Consider the following 16,515-nt stretch of genomic DNA (forward strand, 5'->3'; position numbering starts at 1 on the left):
AGTCCACCATGACCACCAATGGTATCGCCGTTAGGGCCTACCGGGTTTTATAGCGACTGGGGTAGAAATGAAAGCACACTGAATGGCAACCAACATTCTGTCTGCTTATGCTGAGAATACTGTCTGTCTTCACTAGAACCTTCCGCTCGTGTTATCGATTGGGATTATTGCCCGGCTTTGTTGTCAGAAACTTGCTGTATCGTAATAAATTGTTCCGGAAAGTACCCTAAACTCTGCCTTAACACGCAGATAATAGCTTCTATTCTTCTGCTTAAAAGTACCTTAAAACCTTGTTTTATGACAAGTTTTGACAGGTTGTGAACGATCAAAATAACCGCTGACATTTAAAGCGGTCGCTGCTTCTAAGACGTATCACTGAAAATAAACTGGCCACGTCATGGCCCAACACGTTAACCTGCCACACAAACGCCTTTAATCTTCTTTTATCTCGCCCGTGTTAGATGAACTTTCCGTTAATATAGTTTTTTCCCGCGTCCTGCGTTGCTGTTCTAGTCCAATAGAAAATTAAGTCGTTACTTAGGCCAACATAGAAAAAAGATGTAAAGCTACATCAGCTTTCAGTACCTCAGAGGTCTCTTCTTTTATAGGACCATTGAGGTCCCAAAAGCTGAAGTAATTTTACATCCTCTTCTATAGATGCATGCAAGGCAGTTTCATTAAGAAACCTTAATAAAGATGTATCACTATTTTTATTACTATTATTGTTAGCAGTAATCATTTTAGTATTATCTTAGTAGTAAATATAAATTTATATATATATATATATATATATATATATATATATATATACACCATGAAATGCCCTTGTTATAAATGACTATTGTAGCTGGAAACAGATGATTTTTAATGGAATGTCTTCATAGGCGTACAGAGGCCTTTATCACTCCCATCACTCCTGTGTTCCAATGGCCCTTTATCACTCCCATCACTCCTGTGTTCCAATGGCCCTTTATCACTCCCATCACTCCTGTGTTCCAATGGCACGTTGTGTTCGCTGATCCAAGTAACCACGTAAAAATTAGATCATTGAGAAAACACGTTTTATCATCTTTTTACACGTTTTTTTCACACTCGCCCGATGCGCAATATTCAGTGATAGTAAAAAGCCACATTTCGAATAATGCATAAAAAAGGCACAAGCACTCTATGAGGCAGCTATTATTTCTAGACCTGTAAAGGATGCCTCGGATTCATGGGAGTTTTAGTCTGCTAAACAGGAACGAGTTTGGCAGGCAATTACCCATTACTCCGTGCCAACACCTTGATTGAACTTTAACAATACCAGGTCATAAACGCAATCTGTTAAGGATGGGGCGTGTTGGTGTAAATTGCACGAGGAGGTGTGCAGAAGTCCTACCTGTGATAAGAAACATGAGTCGCTACTGATAAAGTATTCGCTCCCCCAGATAAAACTCTGCTGTTTCGCAATTACCCCATAGCATGAACCTGATATGCGAGCGGGGTAAACAGAGGACTACAGAGGATCTCAGTAGGTTCATTGCACTTATGGTTAAAAAAATAGCTCTTTGTCCTCGAACCGTTTGGGTGTTTTTCTCTAAAAAGCAGTGCTTACCCCAATAGCGTTTAAAGGGTTAATGCACACTTGTGCTTTTCAGCGAGCAAATGGCACACAGGCCAGGGTTATAGTTAATGGACAGTGTTAATAGTTACTGTTTTCTTTTTCATAGGACTACATAACGGAACGTTAAGGGGCTCAACTCAATTATTATAAACACTAATATTTTTCAGGACAATTATAAAGCCGGGCGCACGTTATACGCATGCATAACATATCGTTACGTCTACAGAAACCTTTAATGAAAATGTAACTCTAAATTAAAGGGACACTGCAGCCACCATATGCACATAATATATACGGCCGCTACGTGGTCCCTTTAAATTTTTCATGAGGTCCCCTTACAAATGTGCGGGGGGTCTCTTGAGCAGAAAGCACTCCCATTGATTTCAATAGTAGCGCTTTTCTGCCACCGATTGGCTGCTTCAAGCAGCCAATCAGAGGCAAGAATCGCCAGACCATGGTGGAGGTGGAGAGCTGCAGAACTCTGGGGAAACGATAAACCTACCTTGCACACGCGAGCCACGCTCGCCACCTGTGTCTTGTCCAGAAAGGAAGAGCTCTCCTCTATGACGCGTTCATTGAAGAAGTAATAGATTTTATCGTCATCTCCTACTTCGGCGTTCAGACTCTCCGGAATTAAAGCGGAGGACACAAACTCGGCATCTGCAATGAAAAGCACAAGGAACGGAATCAGAATGATACGATGTAGGAGTTAAATGTACCTGGCAGGAATCTCTTACTCAAGGAATATCACGAGATAGTTTTATTTATCACAAATGATTTAAGGAAATGCATTCCTCTGGGTTTCTCCATTTTCCTCGCTGATAAGAAAACAGCGATGTCAAAACACATGCCACATAATCCGATTCGTAACAGAGATGTTTACTGAACGGAGCAGCTTAAAGCACGAGTTTGTAACAAAAATGCAGATAGAGATAGAGCAGGAATCCAGACATCCTACCAGGAGCAATAATAACCAGACGGCTCGCCGCAGGGTGCCAAGTCACGGAGCGGGTCAATCAGTTTTTTTTTCTGCCCATCTCTGTTGCTATCGTGTCCCCTAGGCTGGGTTAGCAAGGGCCCCTAATCATCGGAGGCGCTCGATCCTTGCCAAAGTTAATGATTTGGCTGCATTTAGAATATTTTTGAATTTTGGAAAAGATTTAGGTGTGTGAAGCGTGATGATAACAATGGTCAATGATAAAAATCCTAAGAACAAGATATTGACCACCAACCATGGTATAAACAAAAAAGTGGATTTCTAATTATATATAAATAAATATACAGAGTATATATATATATATATATATATATATACACGCACACAAACACAGTATATATATTTCCTGTTTTTATATGTAAACATCATGACATAAGTTAATTCAGGGTAGTGAATTGTAAAATGTGTGATATTGAAAAGCGACCATCTTTTCATTTAGAGATTGAATGAAAGATTCTAATGTTTACTGGAAGCCACTGAATGATCAGACCGGGCTCCGTAACACAGCTATGAATTATTCAAAGTGTGTTTCCAAACGAATCTGACAACCCGTTACATATTGTAAAACAGGAAGAAAATAATCCACCAGCACAAGAGCAATTCTGGGCTCCGATTAGAGCTGAGTATGTTTAGCGTCACAACAGTCTGTTGTTCGAAGAGACAGCTAGAAACAAGACATTGACTTAGCCTGTCAAAAAACCCACAAGCTCTCAAAATAAACATATACAGTAACCATGGGAGGGTGCGAGTGAGGTTTTATGGATCCGGTGAAATGTCAACATTTGACGTACAGAGCAACACGGGAATCTGGAAACATGGAGTGTATACAAACAATACATAATACAGATCGTCAAAAATATACTCCGACAAACTGATAACAGACAGGCCAATGGGGACATGTCAGCGAAACAGATTGAAATAATCAACAGAGCATGCATGGTGAGAACCTCCAGCTTGAGGTCTCTGTAGATGAGGTCCTTATGGTCCAGCTTTTCTACGGCCTGCACTTCACGGCGCCTTGCATGGAAACGTTTCAGGAAAGGGTGTAAGGGTTTACAATTGGGAGGTTGAGAATTATGCCTGCTTTGGGGCCACTGTGGCCAAAGCTGCGCAAATCTAGGCCCTGTTGTTCTGAGCTTGAGGCTATGTACCCTCATATCTGATCCACCAGTCCTAAGCATTTTCTGGCCAAGTGTTCCTGCAGTTGATGCTGGTTCTTATTGCACAACACTGGCGGCAAAAATAGTGGCAGAGCTTCACATGGTGTCTCGGGTGATTTCATCAACTTACGCGTTCTCCTTGGTTCCTGAGACTTAGTTTTTGCATTAAGGCCATGATCAGGCTGGTTGCTTTAGTCCTTCCCTCTTCTTGTCTATAGGCTCTTCTTGTTCTTTAGTGCTATGCTTTGCTTCCCCCTTCTCATGATGTTCTTTTCACAATATTCTTCAGATGACATTCACTATAACGAACTGCATTTCCTTAGAGGTCCCATCCTTGGACTTTTGTCATAGTTTAGTCTGATTAGCCACAGCTACTTCCAGCACTATCCTTGTATCTTAAACTTCTTTTGTTCCATTAAGTTTAAGAGTTACAAAAATTGATACAACACGACCCTTATAGATTTGACTGGGGTTCCTTGGCTGTGTGATAATTATTACCGTTGGCCTATTTTGCCCCATTGCCTGTGCCTTTTGTAAGTCTTCTTCTCTGGCACTAGTGGGTAAAAGTATCCTATGCATCCTAGTTGTAGTTCTTATAACTTATACTCATAGCCCTGGAAGTAACCTATTATAACAGAACATGAATGGCACAGCATAATGTTTCCCAGAATGCATCGACCACCCATTGTGGCTATGTCTACAACTTGTGATGCCTGTTTTTTTCTTTTAAATAGGTGCTACAAAATCAAGAAATATGCAATTGGTAAAATGCATGCTAAAAACACAGCCCTTAAAATGTTCAAAGACAGGTTTAAAATATGTATATGCCCCAAAAAATAACCAAAGTGAAATCTATTCTTGACTGATGGTAGATAAGAACCTTTTAAACCCATCTAGTCTCCCGACATGCTCCACCGAGTTAAACCAACAAACCGCACTGAAGTGTGATGGGCTACTAAAAAAACCGAATGGGTCCAGTACAGACCAAACTGGTCCCCACATCAACGAAGTGTCAGAAAACCAAACATGGAACCTGCCCAAAATACACAGCACTAACAGCTAGTAACCGTTAAATGATGTCCTAGTGATGTCATACACGACCCACGGCATTCCGCATCAGTATCCCCACGCTGGAAACATCAAAGAGCTGAATAATAAAATCTGTTACATTGTCTGTTACGGTAACGTATCACAAAACACAAACATCAAGGACGAATCCTCCTCTTACCGTTTAGCCAGTGCAGGGGGGATTCCTCGGTTTTCAAAGTGCGCTGGTAAAGGTTCCGCCGTATGTCTGGCAAGCTGCGGAACTCATAGCGCGTGGCTGTGTAAAGTCCGCCATCTAAAAAGAGCAAAAAAAGCAACAAAAAACTTCAACAAAAACATACCATTTCTAAGAAATCCTCATTTAATGAACAGAAGACCCTTTGTCTACAGATTATTCACCATCTTTACACCGCGTCCTTTAGTAAAGGGGTCAAACATCAGGTGGTCTACGCTGGTAGGGAGACAGGTCAGAGAGGCTGTACAATATACTTCCCCACTCCATGTCTTTTTCTATCATGCCGGACACTCCGTCCACATTATATATTTTTATTGGAGTGTGCGTAAGGATAGCATGCTATGGCTGCGTGGGATGTGACCCCAGAGCTGATATGGGAAGCCCAGTCAATAGCCCTAGTATTTTGGTTAAATAAAACCTTTACTCACCTATTATGAGTCCCGTGTAGCCCGTTGCAGGATCATACGGACATTTTTCTTTCCCTTCTTCAAACTGGGCAGGCAAAACAAAAGTCTTCCCATCCTACAAAGCAATAGGAAAATGCCATGGTAATTCTACCATTATATATATATATATATATATATATATATATATATATATATATTATATATTATATATATACACACACACATACTGTATATATAAATTTAGGAAATGTAACACACGCTCTGCGGTTTAATCACGCTGATTCCGTGCTAATAAATGAACAGCTGTAATGAGTAGGAAATCAGAAGAAGACGGCTTTTTTTTTATAGGTGCAAAAGAGTTGCTAATTATCCAGCCTAATGAGAGTGTGTGGAACGAGGTGAAAATAATTCATAGAGGGTGACATTTCCAGAAAAAAAAAATCAATTAAATACATCTAATCGTATTCTAGACAGTTAAGATAATTGCTGAAGTGTAAAGTGGGATGTCTGACGCTATCGTTACATTTTAGTGCCCACCGCACAATACTTTTAGAAGCGTTCGAATACAATTTTTAGCCTATTTGACCGGCACAGAGAAATAATGGTTATGGTTGTACTATATCTAAACTGGGACAAACGGTACTAGAAGGCAGGAGAAACTCAACAGGACTGGTCCTTCACAACGCATAACAAACTGGTCAGAATCTCACAACCACACACACGGCTTTGGTGTGGTACAGGCTTAGGTTCCACCTAAATATATTGATGCCCAATGTGTAGTAAGGTCTGATGCATACTGATGATCGTATAAGAATATCTAGCCAGGAACCAAACTCGAGGATAAAGGTAACAATTTGGGAAAGGGAGCATTTTCCCCGAGGTCTCCTGGTGGAAAAATGCCCCACTTGCTACTTTGTACACAGCCTCTTTTGCACAAAAAGCTATTTACAGAGACAGAGGCAGGATCCATATTTTAAGTATGATTGGTGATGTCAGAGAAAGATCCTTTTGAAGTCACATGTGACAGTAAGAGGGGGAGCTGCATGGCTTTCTACCTGGAAGGCTCAGCGTTACATTGTATCTATTCCTCAAGATTGTAAGCTTGCGAGCCGGGCTCTCTCCACCTAATGTATCGGTCTGTCTTAGTCTGTCAATTCTCGTCTTGTCAGACCCCCTGAATATATGTATTGTATTAAGCGCTGCGTAAACTGTTGGCGCTATAAAAGATAATAAAATAATAATATTTCTAAGCTCTTCATCCCACCAATGGCATTTGATAGAATCACATATAGTGGACATTCTCTACTTCTAGACGACACTGAATTGCACCAAAGCACTGGGCGTGATGATTGCATTTAGTACATTTAGAGATATTTTATTTATGACTTATGTCTGTGCTTGTGGACCGTTACCTCTGAAGAAGAGCGCATCAGGCCTTCCCCACAGGCCTTGTGTTATTGACATCAATCCTAGTATTTTGTTCTATGCTTTGCTGGTCACTTTCATAACATTGGGATACGTTTTCGCATTTATATTATGTTTTATGTCTATATTATTGAACGTACCCAGTGTTTTTAGTCCTACTCTTTATTATCGCTATCATCTATATTCTTACAACATCCGGGTCATACTTTAAAATCAGGTCAGTGGCAGGACATGGCCTGGTAGATTCATACAAGACGGCTCGCTACATCCCTAGGCGAAGGGGGCACAGCCTGGAGGAAAATCCATCAGAGCAAGAAAGTTTGTAGCGTCTGGGTCTTTTAAAATGATACTATTATGGTGCTTTATCTCACGGTACATAGCAGGTGAAATAGTACCAAGCGATTCAAAAGAATGTTAAACGTTCGCCTGCACTTAAGGCTAATTGGGTCTGTGATCCTCATGGAACTGTTCCTTGTCGGAATTGTCATCCGCACCTTCCTCCTGCGCGAACTCTAACTGTGCCTCTCATTACGAAGCAGCTGGCGCAGCTCACTTCATTACTCAAGCCCTAGGCGACCTCGTTAAAAAAAATGACAATTTATAAATAGCAAATTCATTAACGGTTATGATACACTTAATGGATCGTATAAGGAACAGATCTCTTTTGTTTCAGTTCTAAAACGGAATCTCTCCCCTCGGAACAGAACGCGGTCACCCACAGAATTCCAGGCGTGTATTCTATAGAGAAATGTCTATTTACTGAAAATTTCGAAATACAGCTGCCAGACAAAACGTGATCAGCAGCCGTGATATGAATCTCTAGCGATCACGCATTTCCTTATAAACAATCGATAAGCTCTAGAACAAGGGAAGAGTAGGGGGCATCTAGGAGCCAGCCAAAAAATAGAAGGACAAGTTTATTTATTTTTTTATTTTTTTTAACTATACTAATTAACATACTCAGTAACATATTAACAAACACAAAATAGCAACATACATACTAACACATATCCTAACACAGACACACACTAACACACATAGTAAGAAACAGATACCGACACCGACGGGCAAACGTTTAATTACCCTATAAAGTAAAAAGTCAGCCCCTAACTACAGTAAGTGCTACCAAGAGACGTAACATTGCCTTACCCTTCTCAGGTAATAGCAAGTTAGAGCAATTAAATAAATGGAATGGATTTGGAAGGTGGGGGGTTAAAAAATTATGTCTGCAATTTCAAAAAAGCAGTATTACTTCCAGTTCTATACCATAATAAATTGCAAACGCTACTCAGAACAAATTGAGTTGTTGCAGTTGCCATGAAAAATTGTAAGTGGTTTAGGTGTTTTGCATTTTGCTGATTCGGTTCTAAATTGTATGAGAGATGTCGTAATAGCGGAATATCTTCCAATCTGGTAACTCATATCATCCAGAAAATGATTTCTTTAAATACTCTCCAGCAAGTGTGAAAAGGAAGTTAAATTACGTATTATATATGTGTGTGTATATATATATACCCTACAGTTCAAAGCGATTTCCAAATTTTCTCCATTAAAATAACACGAAATGCATCAGAAATCCAGCACAGACAGGGTTAATGTTATAAATGGACTATTGTAGCTGGTTTTTAATGGAATCTCTTCATAGGCGTACAGAGGCCCTTTATCACTCCCATCACTCCTGTGTTCCAATGGCCCTTTATCACTCCCATCACTCCTGTGTTCCAATGGCCCTTTATCACTCCCATCACTCCTGTGTTCCAATGGCCCTTTATCACCCCCATCACTCCTGTGTTCCAATGGCCCTTTATCACCCCCATCACTCCTGTGTTCCAATGGCCCTTTATCACTCCCATCACTCCTGTGTTCCAATGGCCCTTTATCACTCCCATCACTCCTGTGTCCCAATGGCACGTTGTGATCGCTGATCTGAGTTTAAAAGGCTAATTGATCGTAAGGAAATCCTTTTGCAAGTGACCCCAAACTTCTGACCGGTAGGACCTGTTATGGTATATGGTATAAGTGTGCTAAAAAAGAAATGTTAGGTGAACATAAAAAGAGGGTGTTATGGTTATTTTGGGATTGCGTGTCCTAGAAACCCCAAAACGGGATACAAGATAATAGTTCAGTATTTCTATTTTCCTATACGCTCAGAATTAACCTTGGAATCCCGTAAAACCTATAGAAACTTTTAGAAATTAAAAATTAAGCACACCACACGCCGAGAAAGGACAGTGTAAGTATTTGGAAAACAGTTTCCGTCCCAACGAAGACCAACATATTCTTAAAACAAGAAGAGTCGGATAAACGTCAGACCCCAGAAGAAGGGATCTATGGGATCTACGGGATTTATTCTAGAACGCTAACATCCTCGTGTCCTGTTCCGATAGACGGTGCGAGGCGGCGCGGCCAGGCCCAGGCAATGAGCTCAGCTATCCATGCGGAAATTAAACCTGCTAAGCATGACGGGAATATTTCTCTTTGTTACATGGAAATCCACAGATAAGGCCGGCGCTAAATCAACACCGAAAATTGTTTTGACAGCAAAGAGCCATTGCTTATTAACTGACGAGGACGAAGCAATCTGCTATTCTTGTGCAGCGCTCGGAAAAGATCTAATATAAAATGATTTGACAAGTTAGTGTCCGGGGATACATGGATTATTAATTGATCGCAAACTAGTGAGAAGAAGCATTTTGATCGCATCACGCTTTGGAAGCCTGTTGCCAAGCAACAGTGCATACGCCAGGAATAAGGGAGTTTGACGTCACCATGGCTCCGGAATCTTCCCGTTAATACAATACACCGTATTATCAGACTGGCCGTTAATTTTAATTAGCCCTCTCCCTCGTTACAGATCTTATCGTCGATAAGGCATAACAACGGCTGGCTTCGCAGTTCATTGGGGGGCCACTGGCCATCTTGGACAGGAGTAATTGGCATAGTCGCCCTTTCGATTTGGATGGCCACATATAACATTATTTTAAAGAGAAACGGCCACTTTTAAAGATATCCTGACCTTTCGATTACATTTTATGGAAGTATCCAATTAAAGATGGTGATTTGGTCTAACGGCATCTGACAGTAGACCAAACCAAGTAAAGAGTAAAAAAAAAAATATATAAATAAATAAAAATGTATTTTGTTTTAATACATCTGTAATATACACTTTACGTAAACAGCTCGGGAAAAGTTGAGCCAGGAATGGAAGTGTGGATTTAGTAAGGCATAAAAGCGTGAATGTTATGCTAAAAGTGTAAAATCAGGCATTCCACTGAATGTCAACCAAAAACCAGACACAAATCCTCCTAATGGATCGCAAGCTCCTGTTAACAGATTGTAAGCACGCAAAGCAGGGTCCGCTACTCCTTTTGTAATGATATGGAATCTGCTGGCGCTCTATAAATAAAATGTAATGTAGCAATCCTAAAAGCTAACAGACAAAGAGTGCAATCAAACAGAACGAAAAGAAAGATATATACAGCAGATAGCAAGTAATGCTCCATTTGTTAGACGCATGTTTTCAAGAACAAATAGACGTATGATGTGGGAGGGCAGCGACAAAGAGTCTATTCATCTTATCTGTGGATATTGGTGGGATCCATTAAGAAGATCGGGCCAAACGGCACTTAGACCGGTGCCCACTCATGTCATGGATGTGACGGAGGAGGAAGAATATGCACCGTTAATATGCTACATTAAATTATACCGCTACTATGGAAATAGTTCCACCATTAATGACTTTTTTGGGCTCGCTGGGCCACTGTCATCCTAAAACACACACCTCGAGTATGGAAATTAAAATGAGGAGGAAACTGGGCTAAGAATCTTGCGTTGGGCTTTTGTTGAACATTTGTGGCCCCCAAAGGGAGCAGATGAAGATGCGGTCTTTGTTGTTAAATTGCAGAATGTTGTAACTTTATATTTCGCTCTTAGATATTGATCTCCAAGAGAAATAACTTCTGTATTAACTCCTTTGGTATTATATCCTCTGCGTTGTACTGTATCCCAAGACGGAAAATCTACAACGTTTCTGCTCTATCAATGTGTCGTGCTGAAGGCCACCATCACCCTGGTACTGGAAAGGGATAACCATATAAAACACATGTAGCGAGGTCTTTCAGTGTGTTCTTTGCACATTAACCTTGCTCCTGTAAACATTCGGGATTCGCGTTTTGAGCGGAAACGCTGCGATTTGTTTTATGTTTACACATGGAGAGGGAGCGTGTCTCCTATCACATCCCGTGTGTTTTCACCTTAGCTTTGAGAAAGAGCAGAAACCTAAACATGAAATAAAAAAGATAAAATACAGGGCACACATGTGTCACGCCGCTAAGGCGGGCGAGCCGAGAAACCGCCAGAGGGGGGCTGCTGCTCGATTTGCTTATTTTATCCCAGGTATTCTTGTTTTATGATAGTCCGCTGGGTAACGCTGCGTCACTTGGTGTTCTCTCCGCAAGGATCATTAGAAGAACTGATGAAAATGTTCTGCCATAAAGCAATTGGCCCAACAAGGTTTAGAAGGCAAGGGCAGCTCCCAAATATTACATGATTAAGTCAACTACTTTAATCCATGATGTCATACACTATTTACTGCTCAATTACATATGTATGGCTTATTTAGAATTACACATTTTTTCAGCTATTTATTATACTTCAGTGACAACATCTAAAAACAATTGCTGTGAAGATGATAGAAACACTGAAGACATGGCAGCTTCAGAGTTGGCTGCGTGAGCATCATGGGAGTTGTAGTCCAGGCTGGCTAAAGCTCCGCTGCCTGCTAGTTTGTGACGTTCTGAGGCTCAGCATTTCTGAAAGTAAACAGAATTTTGCTGCAAATCCCCCCCTATTAAGAAACCTGTCTCTAATTCATTATTAATGCATGGCTGGCCTATTACACTCTTGTAGTACATTCTACCAACACCAACCTACTTCAATGAAAGGGTTAAAATTATACTTTTTTTTTTTTAACCTTGAGCTTGCCGCATAAGGAATTATTTTGGCTCAAAGGCTAGGCGTTCATTGGCATAGCAGCCCTTGCTGTGACCTCCTTATTTTGCTCTAGCCGTTCATACCCAAAGGCACGTTTGACAGCTTCTCTAAATAGCTTCATCTGCTACCAATTTCTTTGGCTTCACTCTGACGCACAAACATCTATAACACAGCCACCCTTTGGGTAATGGAAACCTCTGCAACTTGCTTTCTGATGGGAACCAGCAGCAGAAAAACTTCTCATGAAGAACAAACATAACGTGAAACGTATACAGGCTACGGAGAACGCTCAAGGTATCTGAGCCGTCTGAAACCTGCTGCACCACTGGTGGTACCATCTCTGTCCACGTACACGGGATGCGCACGCGGTCTTTACCGAGCTACAATCTCCCCACGATATGTCTTCTGCACTGCTGGATTCAGATGCCAACAAGCACTTTGGGTGGCGATCCCTTTTCTGATGACCTTGTGTGTTTTCTGTACATAGTCTTACTGTAAATGCATTCTGAACAGAACTAAATCATGCACATACCCTGAAAAAAAAAGTTCTCCCTTAATAACAATAGAAAGCTTGGGAGGAATGAGGCCAAAAATGGTAGGCTTACTCATGGCCAACAGCAGCAGCAATAACTGGTTCCAGTGGTGGACACCCATTGATGTCACCGCAGTGAGGTCAACTCGCAACACCATACGCAGTTTGCCATATGTATTGATGGATCTAAATGGGACGGTTGTGGAGATCTGAGATCTCATCGACGAGCCTGATTGCCCTATAGGGCGCCTCCAGTGTTGTGGCAGAGGGGCTTCTGCTCCCACCAGACATGCCACTGTAAGCCTAGTAACCCCAGGCCAGAATACACCACCGATATATTCATATATTACAGTATGGAGTATAACTTACATGATATTAGGCAAAAATATATGAGAAAGGTTTAGTTTTTTTAAGTTGTAAAAACAAAAAAAAACAGCAATAATTAAAAAAAATTGAAATGTTAGAAGCTAAAACTTACAATGAAGCAGCACTTTGGAGAAAAAGCATTTGTTCCACATGCATACAGGTGGGTTTCATTAAATCTCTGGAGAAGCCTTATATGGTTGAAGCACTCGGTCTGAAAACAGAAGAAAGGAGAAATTATTACCCTCTACGACATGCACTAAATTCAGCTGCTTGCAAGACACACTAGTCTAGAAATATTTTTGTATCGTGGGTATAGATAAAAGAATGCTGAAGATTACTTGGGAATGCCAAAATATTTGTCAATACCGTCTGCAAACCGAGAAACGGAATCTGAGGACAGATAAGAAACATTCGCCCCATCTAGTCCGAACGTTTTCCCCGATGTAGAGACTTAGACCTTCGTCGGGTGTAGGTCTTGTAGACTCAGGAGCCGCGTGTCTATCCCACGCGTGTTTAAGGAATAGACTGTTATATCTCTATGCAACCTCTGGATCGTATTAAGTTCTAAACAGATTTCACTAACTTTAAACTATTTTATGCTGCGTAGAATCATTATTTTTAAATCTTTTGAAAGTTTCCGTGTTCTCGCTGCGAACGTCCAGATGACAGCGAGAGGGATCCGCTCTGCGTGCCGCTGCACATATGTAAGAGTGAAGACCGTTTTGATAAATATAAGGCATGCTACTAATAAAACATTTATTCTCCTATCAAACTTTCACCATATCCAGAATTTCAGTAAAATGGTTTTTGGATTAGTACAAACGTCATCTATGACGTCTTTTTACCCAGAAAATAAAAAAAAGCATCACGGTGTAGATAAAAAAAAATCCCCTGCTGGCCAATTTGCTTTTAAACGTGAGGAAAAAAGCTATTGTCAGATATTGTACATGCGCTCCGCTGGATCTTTAGCGGTCTCTTTATAGTGAATCCAGAGAAATCACTAAAAACACAGAAAAACATCTCTGTACCTGATTATTTCTGCCCTTTTTCAGGCACTCATTGTGCTCTTCAGAGGTGACCTCCCAGTGGATCTAAGAGAAGAAGATATAGATATATTATTATTATCTTTTATTTATATTTAATGTTTTTAGGAAACAGATATATTAACATTTCTTTACATTATTAACAAAATAAATAAATGGTTGCTGGAATATATCAGATAATACACGTCATGCTTACGGCCTGTGGCCTTCTATTACATATCAATGTAACAGATATATAAAGATAAATATAAAGAAGATAATATATATAAAAAATCTAGTACACTACCAAAAAAAGGAATTTTAAGATACAAATGTTACCCACTGTTGCTGATGTCAATCACATGCTTCCCTTGACAACTGAAAATCCCTCAGTGTTTAATCAGAATCAGGCAACTTATAAATGAGAAATATAGCATTTTGCCTGGCAAATTGATTTTCTTTGAATATTTTTCCTTTTGATTAGTGGATGGCTGGTAAGGGGGGGGGCAGGGTGACAACAGACCCTGGGCTGATCTGAATTTAAGATTTTGTGCCAAAACCTAAAGCTACAAAGCAATTTTACATAGAGTTACAAGGCCACTTTAAGTGGTATTTACCCGATGACTGGATCCCTTTACTGCACCTTTTATGCAATTGTACATTTTCTTGCTCTAAATGCATTTAGAACACAACTAAGGAATTGAGCCTTTACAATTAAACAATAAAGATGGAATTAGAAAGGAATTAGCCAGGCAAATGTACTGTTGATTAGTAATTTGCCATTGGTAATGGGGATGCCACAGAAAACCACAAAAATGTTAGAAACTCTCTCCTAAAAAAGCATCTTGGGGCTCAATGTGGAATCTGGAGAATGGAACGGCACAGTCTTAATAATAACAAGTTCTCGAAGAAGCCCTCATCTAATACAGCCAATACTGATATACTAATATCAGGTGAAAGCAGCCTAGAATGCAAGGAGAGGTTCTAGAACAGGTCAATGTAAGGTGAGAGAAACAAACTTTCCATTTCTCTGCTGTGTCTGGTGGACACTTTGACCAGGCTCAGATCTCGTCCTGGATTATTAAAACAAAATCCTTGAAAATATGCTGGAAGCAATGGCATATCTTTAGAGAATACAGTTTCTACTCTACGACAATGTCGCAATGGCCATGGGGGTTTGTTCCCCTTCGAGATGTTCTAGGCCTCCAATTCATATCTCAGTGTATACCCCCTGCCCATTAAAACACCAACAATTGCACCTCAGGTCCTTAGTAGACATCAGGAGACACCAAAACGGTTGGACTACATTGTCTCCCAAAGACTATCGGGAGTTGGGAAGACAGGAGTTTGGCAATTCATTTCAGAAAGGAACATATAATATTGCTGTGTAATCAAAGCAGCTCATTAAAAATGAACTTGGAATCAATGCGGGCATTCAGAATTATCAGAGGAGACATAAAAAAGGTTACAACGTTATTTTACACAACACATAAATCTTGAAATATGAGAAACTTTAGTGAAGAACAGATGTTACATCAAGTCATAAACACAAATTACCCCACACATGGGTTAATTCAGGTTGCGTATCAGAAGTAGAACTCTAGAGGACACAGTCGAGATAATGTTGCAATAGTGTCTATGGCTAGACTATGAAAGAAAGTGACGAAATCTTCTGGCTCGAGTAACTTGCACCTTACGCTTACATTTGTAATTTGAAAGAATGTGAGAAATAGACAAATATCAAAGCAGTCAGAATAAGGGACCTTTTGCCCCAAATTACAGCATCGGGATCCATCACTGGTAGACCTAGAAAACATGTCTGACAAGTCTGCTACTCTGGACGAATGTGGAATATTAACCAAACCTAAATATTCCAATATGTCAGACTGCCATAGAATATTTGTCCCAAATTTTTGGGGTGGGTCAGTTGGCTGGACCGTTATACCCGTCTATAACTGTACTTTTTTGGTGGGAGTATTAAAGTAAAGCGAGTATAAATTGTGAATCGCTATGGTTTTAAGCTATCCCTGTAGCCTGCGTATCACATAATCGACTTTGTCAAAGTTCTAAAAGTTTTGGCCTTTTGGAATAATGCCACCATGTAGAGAACGTCCCCTTTAGTTGAATGTCTCTCGGTATGATGCAGGCCCTTCTCGTGCTCAAGTAGAATCGCAGAGTTCTTTTACTTCATTTTCCATCACAAAAACCTCAATTACTTCTGGACTTTAGGGGAATCATTTAAGAACTGTGTCAATTGGAACGCTGGACTAGAAGCATACATTGGAGCCAAATGTATTCAGCCTGTTACGTATGCCCGTGGGATTAAAAACTGCCACCACTCCCCTGAGCAGGAATAAAGTAAGGACTTTTTTAGAGCTTAATTTCTTAATGTTTTATCTCTGACACGACAGGTCCTTCTTAAATCGCCACGGGTTCATATATATATATATATATATATATATATATATATATATACACACACACACATACACACACACACTGGTGATATTTAGTTTTGTACAATACATTTTCAGACTGAACACTTTCAGGTATAGGGTTGTGACAGCTGCCTTTCCGAGTCAGAATGTCATTGAATTAGACAGACTCCGTGTTGACAGACACACGGTAAAAGCGGTGGATTCACCGGCGTGGATTTTACAGCCCAATGCCCCGCCACATGTGTTCAGATGAGCGAATAAGCTCAGCTATGCTTAATAAGTAAGATTTAC

General features: G+C 40.3%; 1 protein-coding gene across 1 annotated transcript in view; it reads right to left on the reverse strand.

Moving 5' to 3' along the window:
• Window positions 1-16,515, reverse strand: part of SEMA4G (semaphorin 4G) — an 82,483-nt gene that overhangs the window by 24,350 nt on the left and 41,618 nt on the right. Inside the window, exons 4-8 of the mRNA XM_053450389.1 lie at window positions 13,793-13,855; window positions 12,877-12,975; window positions 5,471-5,564; window positions 4,989-5,102; window positions 2,106-2,263 (exon numbers count right to left, since the gene is read on the reverse strand). Coding sequence (XP_053306364.1) covers window positions 2,106-2,263; window positions 4,989-5,102; window positions 5,471-5,564; window positions 12,877-12,975; window positions 13,793-13,855 — 528 coding nt within the window. The remainder of the gene's footprint in view (window positions 1-2,105; window positions 2,264-4,988; window positions 5,103-5,470; window positions 5,565-12,876; window positions 12,976-13,792; window positions 13,856-16,515) is intronic.

Source organism: Spea bombifrons, chromosome 11 (assembly GCF_027358695.1).
Source record: "Spea bombifrons isolate aSpeBom1 chromosome 11, aSpeBom1.2.pri, whole genome shotgun sequence".
NCBI lineage: Eukaryota > Metazoa > Chordata > Amphibia > Anura > Pelobatidae > Spea > Spea bombifrons.